This window comes from Triticum urartu, chromosome 5 (assembly GCF_003073215.2).
Source record: "Triticum urartu cultivar G1812 chromosome 5, Tu2.1, whole genome shotgun sequence".
Lineage (NCBI taxonomy): Eukaryota > Viridiplantae > Streptophyta > Magnoliopsida > Poales > Poaceae > Triticum > Triticum urartu.
In genome coordinates this window covers 41,854,073-41,865,306 of record NC_053026.1, presented here as the reverse complement: position 1 = coordinate 41,865,306, position 11,234 = coordinate 41,854,073, and the positions used below count along the sequence as shown (strand labels likewise).

Genomic DNA, 11,234 nt, shown 5'->3' with positions numbered 1-11,234 from the left:
ACAAATTAAGCCAAAATCAGAACTCCTGGAAATCAGTGGATAAAGAGTGGTGTTGCCTGGGGGGACAACAATGACACATGCATCCATGTGATGAACAGCAATAGTCTGTGCCTTGCAGCATCCAAGTTCAGCAACCGTTTGGAATTTCCTCCGCGTCCGGTTGAGTCACAGTCACACGGGTAAGCAAGTTCAGCAAGTTCTTCCTCTTCCTCTCTGATTAATCCAGATCAACTGTGGGCTATATTGAATCATTGCCAACGTTTTGATCTTTTTGTCATCTATGTTTATCCATCCACCACCCTTCCAAGGCCATTGGAATGGTTAAAAAATCGATTCTCAAAGAGCATTTTTTTTAAATACGAAATGAACATTTTTTAGTATATGATGAACCTTTTGTAAAAGAAAACACATTCGAGTATTGCAGAGAAAAAGGGGAACAACACAAAAAATAAAAAAATAAAAACCATGGATTAATAAAAGAATTGAAAAGAAGAAGCAAGAAAGCAAAAGAAACCAAAAAGGAAGCCAAAAGAGAAAATTCATAGAAAGGCCAAAGCAATGGTGACGTTTTTCGTTACCTTGTTGAAGGCATTGCTCGGATATGCTCGGACTGATTCTTCTAGATGAAATCCTAGATTTTGGCCTTTGGTTGTTCGATCCGGTGACGGTGACACTTGGGCATCACTCACTTTCTGAAGACATTGCTATTGAAGAACCCTGTCCTCTTTATGGTATCGTGGATGTTTGGTGTGGATATGGTCTTTATTGTAGTTTTTTGATTGTGTATTTGATCGATTCTATTCGCTTAGACATATCTTTGGTCTTATATAATTTTGCTATTACCGGCGTGTTTCTGGGTATGTGCATTGGTGTTACTTGTGTACAGCCTACCTATACATAGGTCTGATATGTGTTCATTGTGTTTGTATTCTCTACTTCATTTTGAGTCAATAAAATTCATTGCTTGTGAAAAAAAATACACGTATAAACTAGAAAACAGAAAGAATAAAATGGAGATGAAGAAGAAAAGGAAAAGAAATAACAATGGTAAAAAGTAAAAATAAAATGACAAAAAGAAACTAAAAGTAGCATATTATACAGTCACGACTGAGCCTCGGAAAACGGCCTAATGTAGTACTCCCTCTGTTTCAAAATAAGTGACATTGATTTAGTACAACTTTATACTAACTCTGTATTTTGAACTAATTTATTTTGGATTGGATGAAGTACTAAATCCGCAACATTTATTTTAAGAGGGAAAGAGTATTTTATTTTAGAAGAAAATATTGTTATTGTTTTATCCATGTGAGAAGCAGTGAGTGTGTGTCTAGATCTCGCCTGTAGCGAGACCCAACATGTCGTCGCCTCAAGAACAAATCTAATGAGCCGGCCTAGTAGAAAAAAAAGAACCAACACATGATGCACGTCTTGGTTCATTACGCATGTATTGGTTCCTTTTTTCTTTACAATTTGATTTATATTTAAAACTACTTTAAATATATATATATATATATATATATTTCCAACAGATACTTACTCAGTATAAACAAATGTACATCACACATTAAAAAATGTTTATACAATATAAATATCACATAATTTAAGAAAAATGATTTGTACCATTCAAACGGAATATTTGTAACATTTTAAAAATGACTCATTTCAAAAATATATTCGTGCAATTTTTAGAAGATGTTTGTACATTATAAAAATGTTCACTTTTTAAAAAAAAGTTCATAAATTTGAAAAAGAACTCACCCTCCAGAAGCATAGTTCTTTCCCCCAAAAACATTCATGAATTTGAGAAAATGATCAGGAATTTGAAATTTATCGCGCATTTAAATTGAAAAGATAATAAAAAGAACAAAATAAAAGGAAAACTAAAACTAAAAATAACAAGAAAAACAAGAAATAGAAGAAAAAACTCGCCCCGAAAAAATTTGAAAGAAAAACCTTGATAGAGAAACCGATGGAACCTTGTAGAAGGTTCCCAACAGGTAAGAAAAATGCTATATGGGCTGCCCCACTATGCAAGCGGTCGGGAGGGCTGTAGGCGTTGCGTACCAAAATGCATGATGATTTAGCCCTAGGGAGCCAGCGAGGGCTTAAGGGCAAAAAACGGCATAATGGGTAGGCCCGTGCGAGAAGGACTGTGGGCGAGCAATGTGTATTGTTCGCAAAGAGCGAGACGTAGCGCAATCAGCATGTTTTGTGTTGCATCAGTAAAGATGTTCAGAGTTTTTACACATGGTCATATTTGTCAAATAAATCAATGATTATAATTGTTACCCTCTACTTTGACATTTTTACGCTAATTAGTTTTCATTCAGATTACCTTATTTAGGTAAAGATTTGCCTGTTTTATCCTTTATAAATTTTTGGGAGTGACCTAATTAACAGATGGGTCATGTCGCCAGGTACATGTGACATCCATGCCATGGTTTCGTCTAGCGGTTTTCCTCACATGAACCGGCTGAACAGCGTAGCCAGACATGGTTTTCTTCATAGTCATTAGGTGCACATACATCCGACATCGTTCAACTGCTTTTGCTAAACATTTGCATGTGGGTGTGTGAAACTAGTTCAGCTTAGGGCGCAAAACCGATCCAGACACAAAAAAGATACACAACGAGAAACCGTAACGTGGCACATCATATCCTTCTCGCACGGGCCTACCCATTATGCAAGATTTGGAAAAGGTACGTAAATGTTAAAAAATCACGGATTTGAAAAAAGTATGCTAATTTCAGAATAGTTCACTGATTTGAAAAAAGTATGTTTATTTTTGAAAAAAATACGCGTCTTTGAAAAAACTATGCGGAGTTGAAAAGTGTATGTGGATTTCAAAAAGTTCATGGATATAAAAAATTATAGGAATATGAGTGAGCACGGGTCAAAACCGGGGTGAGTCAACACCAAAACCGAGTCCGGGGACGAACCTTGTCCAATTTTGGTAATTGGGGGTGCAAGTTATCCGGTTTTAAAGTTGAGGGACCAAATCTAGACTTCACCAAGAATGAAAGGACAAAAAGTATACTTTTCTTTATATATAACTAAGAGAGTCATTCCCGTTAACTTATTTATCTCAACATGCAAAAGCATGCCATCTCATCTTATTCAGCAAATCAACCCACTCGTCTTACAATTAATACTATGGAACAACTGCTTTTGCACTGGGGCGGGGACAAGATCCGGAGCTGCTCGTCCGAACAAATGGGGACAAAGTAGGTCCGGTAGCCTATCGAGAGAGAGAAAGATGGTCCAACTAGCTTAAAAAAATATCAAAGCATGAGATAAGAATTGGACTTTACTCATCGAAAATTACATAATTTTACACAATCACTAAACACGAGTGGCTACATCGTCCTGGCCATGTCTGCTGGCCTTAGAGGAGAGAAGAGAAGCCGAAGCATCGTATGCTGCCTCATCACTGCCGTGAGAGTGAGAGTGAGAGGCGACCTTACTGTTCATGTACACCGCATAGATAACCAGCTGGATGCCTCCCAAGAAGCAGCCTGTTCCATTAGGGACCTGCATGCATGAAGATGGTTAACATTCTGCCATGTTCAGTAACCTAATTAGGCACCCCTATAAGACATGTAAGTGCTTCTTAATTATCTTACCCCAAGGAAGACATCTTTGTCGAGTATGGCATACGTGGCCCAGACCCCTCCATTGAGGAAGAGGAAGAAGGAGAGGAAGAAGGGCATGTACTCCACGCTCCTTGAAGCGATCACCCTTCTCTGCTCCGCCACAAATTTACACACGTTTTTCAGGAGCAGATCCACGGTTGAGAGTGACTTATTAGCGGGGCAGACGGACAAAGCGACGTGGAAGTGACAACCAGGCCCGCGAAAACGAAAACAGCCCGTGCAGCTGGCCGGCCTTTTCAATCAAGCTCCTGGCCCACTTGCACGTAGTAGCTAGCTATGGCTGAGAGTGGGCATGCTAATATTCATCGTTGTCCGGATGACAGTGATGATATGCACGTAGCCGTGAGCTAAAGGAAAGAAAATGAAATCTGTACTGCAATTCGCCAACTACTAATAATTATTCGCTAGGTCCATGCAGCACAAAGATATCTGTCGGCCAGCTACTGCTTTGGCTGGCCGTTTCCTCTGAAAATAGTAGTTCAGCGTCCAATCAAACAAACCCAACATGAGATCTCCCGGCCAAGAAAATAAAATAGAAAGTTTAGCATGGCATCCATGCTTTGTGTATATGTAATGTGGTGGATATATTCCACATATAGTGTTTCCACCTATAGTTTCTTATAAGACGACTTACATGTCTATCATATTTGTTAAATGAAGGTGTATGAGTTGACCTACACATACGTATGTATAGCATGTCTCTTGTCTGGACACAAGGTGTACACATATCGTACTAGAAAGTGTTGGCTAGTGGAAACTGATATATAGTTTCACCAAAACCTTGAGTATCCCAACGGAATCGCTGCCTCACGAAGTCACGATGTGTGTGTATGCATATGATTAGGCATGACCCGGTAGTGTTGTGGCTGCATGCATCACCCAGATGTAGAGGCCGGGGGTCTTCTTCCTTTTCAAAAACAAAAATGACCCGGTAGTGCTTTCCCACGTCCAATAAATAAATATCTATTTGCATAAAAAGGATCAATTTTTATAAGCATTAGTTATTGTATATACCCCACAATATATAGTTTTATGGGTGATTGTTAGTACATTTTATTTTTCTACTCCCTCCGGGAAAATACACTACGATGCCACCTCAAAAACTTGAGCCTAACTTTGACCACATAATTTACTTACACAATATAAGTTTTTTGTTGCAAAAACAAACATACCATTTGACTCATGTTTCAAAGATGTTTATATTGGTATAACTTTTGTAGTGTTTTCAAAAAAGGAGAGTTTAGCCCCGACCTCTGCATCTTCCGAAGCACACATTCATACTTTGGAGTACTATACAACTTGAAAGAAGATGTTTATGGGTGTTGGTTATATTTAGGGATTATTTTTTGCTGGAAAATTACAGCTAGTACTACTTAAAATTGAGTAGTTTTGCTCTTAGCATTGTTGCAAAGTGAGTTATTTGCTAGGACTTAACTACTTAAACAGTTATTTTCAATTACATATGTCCTTTAGAAAATAAATTGCCCACGTAGCGCAATTAGACACCCCATATCTCAAGGCCTCTCTACGTCAGTCACCGGAACAATAAAAAACAGAAAATATTTAAAAAAAAGTCATCGCAACCCAGTACATATAGAAACCTAAATATAGCTAAGTAAAATATGGTGACCAATTTATTTGTTAGTTGAATGACCTTACCACGGCAGCGAGTGGGGACCCGTACATGAACACGCTAAGGCATGCACATATCAAGCCAATAACCATGATTTTCATGTCCAGCCCACCAATGGCAAATGTTGTGGCCACGAAAACGACCCCGAAAAATCCAATGTCCAAAGCTGCCACCAACTTTGCAGTTTTAACCTGTAAAATTAAGGACATTCGCACAGCTAAAGTATATCATAAAGTTACCAAAAAGAAATACACAATGATGAAACTACTCTTAGAGTAACTTGAAAAAAGGTAAAAAATAAAAACCACATTAACACAAGTGAAATAAGTGGGTCGAAAGGGAAAGAATGCGACTCAACAGAACAATTCATATGAAAGATATGTTGCGAGTAAAGATAGCCACTACTTAAATAGTTTAGAGTATGAAATTACCTGAGCAGACTTATTGTTCCCTTAATGGGGAAGCAACTAACTCGGACAAGACAAGCTACTCCAGATAAAGGGGAAGCTACTCCTATAGCTCCCTTAATGGGGAAACGTTTAATTTTAACCAAACAATTTAGGGGATATAATCCTGATTGTACTCCTAGTAATACAAATTCATGTGCTCAAGAAAAAACACTACTTCCTCTCATCCGAATTAATTGACGCAATCTCTATACAATGCCCATTTTACATCATTCGGATCGGAGGGAGTAGTACAAATTCAGAAGGTTGCGTCAATTAATTCGGATCGGAGGGAGCAGTGCAAATACAGGAGCAAGTTGCTATCTAAAACGATACAGATGGGTTATATATTTGTAGACCGTGTGGCCTCACGTACGTACCCTTTTGCCTTTGTCGGCGGCGTAGACGAGGAAGAGCACGAGGTAGATGGTCTCCATGACGGCGCCGAAGCCGTTGACGGTGGCGACAAGCAGGCCGTCCGGCTTGGTGAGGCCGTAGTAGAGCCATAGCAGCGTGTTGAGCAGCGTGAGCACGTACGGCGCCGCCTCGAAGTCCTCCGTCGACTTGCTCCTCACGATCCTCCAGAACGTCGGGCTGCGCGACCATATACGCCGGTAACCAGCCGTGTCAGCAACAAAGGAGACAAAAGAAATGCTTCCGCAATTTTACGTATAAATGCATGGATGAACTGGTCTGATTCCCTTCTTACATGGGAGAAATGAAGACCAGAACCGAGATGATGTTCCCTGCAGCACGCAAAGATCCAAGCTGTACGGTCAAACAACAAAGAACCAAGAACAAATAGATGTGTGTGTGTGTGTGTGTGTGTGTGTGTGTGTGAGAGAGAGAGAGAGAGAGAGAGAGAGAGATTCAAGGATGCATGCGCATACCTATGACGCCGATGATGAAGAGAGTGGAGTTCATGGCGTGCAGGCGCAGGTGGCAGCTAGCCGATAAAGATAAACCCGGCTGCTCCGGTGGAAGGGAGGAGGAGGAAGAAGAGGTGCATCAAACCTAATGAGGAGGACAAAAGGACGGACGACCTCCTCCAAAATAAAAGGACATCCACCCCATGGCCATCGGACAGCACAGCACAGCAGGACCAAGCCTGCGCCTGTGCTGTATGAGAGAGACAGGAGGCCACGAATTGAAGCTCGATCTGGTCCTACCTACTCCCTCCATTCCAAAATATAAGAACGTTTTCAACATTAGCATAATATCAAAAACGTTTTTATATTTTGGGACAGAGAAAGTACGTAGTACTCCTCCTGCCTCGTGCAACACGAGAAGAGTACAACTTGTGAGCAACGCCACCGGACGATCCGGCTGACCGGCGTGCTTATGTCCCCCGCCTTTGTTTTCTAGCTTTGCAATTATCTCCGTTTTCATTTGTTCATCTTGGCCGACCGTGCCTGCCGTAGGTCCTTGGTTCATTTCCGTTCTTTCTTAAGACCATGTCATGTTTGTTTGTGCTCTTCTCTTCGCCTTCAGTTTGATGTTTGAGATTACGATCTGAATGCAATTTCACGTGTTATTTCAACTTTTTGTTGTCCAAAAAGATAAGGCAAATAATCCACCGTTTGTCCTATGAGATCTTATAGACTCTGATCTGTGAGAGACTTGTGCGAAAATGTTTTACGGAACCATGGTTCAGCCGAACCTACGCTTGATACCATTAATTTCTAGACACTATTCATAAGGATTCATGTATTGTTGATTAGAAAATGCAGTTGACATGCATGTCTATTCATGAGGATTCATACATGGTTGATTAGAAAATGCAGTTGACATGCATGTCTATTCATGAGGATCCATGCATGATTGATTAAAAAATGCAGTTGACATGCATGTCACAGATCCACATGGTTGATTAAATCGTACAACATGGACCATAGGTTCGGCTGAACCATGGTCCTGAATGTTTGCTGCTCTACTGTTTTGATTCCTGCTTTGAGCCAACAACACAGAATTAGCTAATCTGGCCAAGGTCTGGTGTTTCTCAATATTCTGCAGACCCTACTAATGGAATGTCACTATTTACTGGTGGTTTTCGATCGTCATAAGCCTGAGAGACTTTGCTGTCCAAAATCCAATGCCTAAAGACAATTTCCGGTAACCAATTGTGAACTTCGTTATCACTTGTTTTTTCATAGCAAAATTCATCGGTTGGCTGATAAAAAAAAAGTGGTCCAGCCATGAACAAAGCAGTGGAGCACATTGGTTTCTTGCGCCGTCGGTTACAGCGCATCGATCGAAGGGCTATACTCTAGCAGCTTACTGTAGGATTGCTTGTCCATGTCTCTGGTCCTGTTGATATCTTGGCAGCTACTGCAGTTGCAAATGCTGCACACAAGGCACAAGGCAGTGTGAGATCCAGATCAGACCAGCATGGCCTCATGGGACTCAATGAAGGTGAGGTGCTCATTTGAGCAGTCCCATCAAGAGTATTTCTAGCCAAACCACTAAAGGAGCTTAGCTCCTCAAACGATTCACTTGCAGCACACAAAGGAGCAGTCCTATCTCGGTTTGATCTTTGTGTGCCGCACATAACCAAACTCTTGTTTGGTTTAACTCCTCAAAATGTTTACAAGAAGTGTCTCTTCTATCTCAAATTTAAGCAGCCGAACTCAAGCCTCAGCGAAAGATTCTCTCTTTCCCGTGCGGTCACCTCTATCTCTAGCTCGGCCGCCTCCACGCCGGCACCGCCCTCGCCGTGTTCCTCGCCTCTAGTCAACCATCCTGCACGCTGGCCGACACCCCGCCGCGTGGGAGAAATGAAGACCAGAACCGAGATGATGTTCCCTGCGGCACACAAAGATCAAAACTGTATGGTCAAAGAATAAAGAACGAAGAACAAAGAGATGAGATATGAGAGAGAGAGAGAAAAAGTGAAGCATGCATGCGCAGACCTGGGAGGATACCTGGGACTAAATTCATTGTAGGGAATGGACATGATACTAGGTTTTGGGAGGACATCTGGTTAGGAGAAACCCCATTAGCCTTGCAGTATCCATCGCTTTATTGTTAAACATTGTAAGTATATACGGTGGAGTATATAAACCGTATATGTGATGTAATTGTGCGTGTGTGTTGTGTATTCTGTTGGGACTCTGAGATATGATCTTATCAGGTTGTTAGCTAACTTGTGGATCAATCCGAGCCCAACTAACCTTGTATCTATCCTGGCTTCGGCCCTATATTAACACATACGCGTCCCTGCAACATGCATACGCTTAACCCTAGTTTTCACATGGTATACAAAGCTATCCTTTTCCATCGCATCTAGATGTCGAGCTCCTCCTCAGCTGTCGCCATGGCCACCCCCTCCATCGCCTTCCTTGGTCATACCATCACCGAGAAATTGACCCGGGAGAACTTCCTGGTGTGGAAGGCGCAGGTCTTGCCACACATCAAGGGGGCGGGGCTGATGGGCTATCTGGACGGCTTGATCAAGGAGCCAGCCGCCGTGCTCTACACCGAGAATGACGTCGCCGGCAAGAAGGAGACCACGTCCTCGCCAAATCCTGAGCATGCTATGTGGGTTACTCAAGACCAGCAAATCCTCACGTTTTTGATCTCATCTCTCTCCCGTGAGGTCTTACTGCAGGTCAGCTCCCACACCACCGCCGCATCGATCTGGAATGCCCTGCTGCAAAGCTTCTCGTCGCAGTCAAGGGCTAGGGTTATCCAGCTCCGCTCGGCCATCGAGCACACCCGCAAAGGGGACATGTCTGCCGCGGCCTACTACACCAAGATGGTGAGCATTGCCGACGAGCTGGCAGCTGCAGGCAAGCCCCTGGATGAAGATGACATCGTCGATCACATCTTGCAAGGCCTCCTCCACGACCCTGACTACAGCGGCTTCGTTTCGGCCATCTCCACCCGCACCGCCACCGAGCAGCCGATCGGCCTCAGCGAGCTCTTCTCCCTGCTGCTGTCGGCTGAAGCTCGCATCGCTGCCCAAAACACCGCTCTCCACTCCGCAAATCTGGCGGCAAGGGGTGGAGGCCGCGGCAACTCAAGGGGCGGCGGCAACATTGGAGGTGGCTCCCGCGGCTACATCAACAACAACGCGGGCGCCCACTACCCTGACAACCACGGTGGTGGCGGCTTTGGAGGTGGTCCGCGGCAAGGAGGTGGTGACCGCGGTGACCGCGGTGACCGCGAGCGCGAGAAGTGCCAGATTTGCAAGCTTGAAGGGCATGGTGCATGGCGCTGCAAGAAGCGCTACGATCGCAACTTCAACAACAACGTCCGCAACCCCGCAGGAGGCGGTGGTGGCGGAGGACGTGGTGGTGGTGGAGGACACCGCTTGGCCAACGCTGCCCACGCCTATGGAGTTGATACCAATTGGTATCTTGACACTGGTGCAACTGATCACATGACGAGAGAACTGGAAAAGCTTGCGGTCCACGATCGCTACACCGGCATGGAGCAAATCCACACTGCGAGTGGTCAAGGTATGGACATTGCCCACATTGGTCATTCAGTTCTTACTACCCCTCACGGCTCCTTGCATCTTAATAATATCATCCATGCTCCTCAAGCCGATCAAAGCCTTCTTTCTGCCTATAAACTTATCAAAGATAACAATGCTTTCTTGGAAGTTTACCCCGAAATCTTTTTTGTTAAGGATCGGGCCACTCGGAGAACCGTGCTTCAAAACAGGACTAGGGGTCACCTGTTTCCTGTCTCTGGCCGCCATGATGCCCCTCCTCGACAAGCTCTCAGTGTGGTCAAGCCATACACCTCAAGATGGCACAAACGCCTAGGGCATCCTGCTTTTCCGGTGGTCCAGAAAATTCTTTGAGATTTTAGTCTTCCAGTATCAAATAAGCAAGATCACATTCATGTGTGTGATTCGTGTCAGATGGCCAAGAGCCATAACCTTCCATATTCTTGTTCTATTAGTGAATCAAAAGCTCCTTTAGAGCTAGTTTTTTCAGATGTTTGGGGTCCTGAACCCGTTTCTGTTGGCAAACAAAAATATTATGTCACTTTCATTGATGATTTTAGTAAGTCCAGTTGGATCTATTTGCTTAAGAATAAATCTGATGTGTTTGCAAAGTTTAATCTCTTTCAGCAACATGTTGAACGTCTTTTTGATCGCAAAATTCTTGCCATGCAAACGAACTGGGGAGGTGAATACCAAAAACTTCATTCGTTTTTTGAGCGCATAGGTATCACTCACCATGTCTCCTGTCCACATGCTCATCAGCAAAACGGATCCGTTGAACGTAAACACCGCCATATCATGGAGGTTGGTCTCTCCCTTCTTGCTCAAGTTTATATGCCTCTCAAATTTTGGGACAAGGCGTTTCTCACGGTGGTGTACCTCATAAATCGTGTTCCTAGTAAAGTCATCAATAATCAAACTCCTCTTGAGCGTCTTTTTGGCACTAAACCAAACTACACTTTTCTCCGCATATTTGGTTGTGCCGTCTGGCCCAACCTTCGTCCATTCAATAAACATAAGCTTGAGTTCCGCTCGAAACAGTGTGT

At 43.1% G+C, this 11,234-nt stretch overlaps 1 protein-coding gene across 1 annotated transcript; it reads right to left on the bottom strand.

Annotated features, from left to right (window-relative positions):
• Positions 1-3,071: 3,071 nt before the first annotated feature.
• Positions 3,072-6,820, bottom strand: LOC125507759 (bidirectional sugar transporter SWEET16-like). The gene is made up of 6 exons (XM_048672251.1): positions 6,623-6,820; positions 6,442-6,478; positions 6,113-6,326; positions 5,313-5,477; positions 3,624-3,743; positions 3,072-3,531 (listed from the first exon to the last, which is right to left on the bottom strand). The coding sequence occupies exons 1-6, from the start codon at positions 6,654-6,656 to the stop codon at positions 3,343-3,345; spliced, it is 759 nt and encodes a 252-aa protein (XP_048528208.1). The 5' UTR covers positions 6,657-6,820; the 3' UTR covers positions 3,072-3,342.
• Between the last annotated feature and the right edge of the window lie 4,414 nt (positions 6,821-11,234).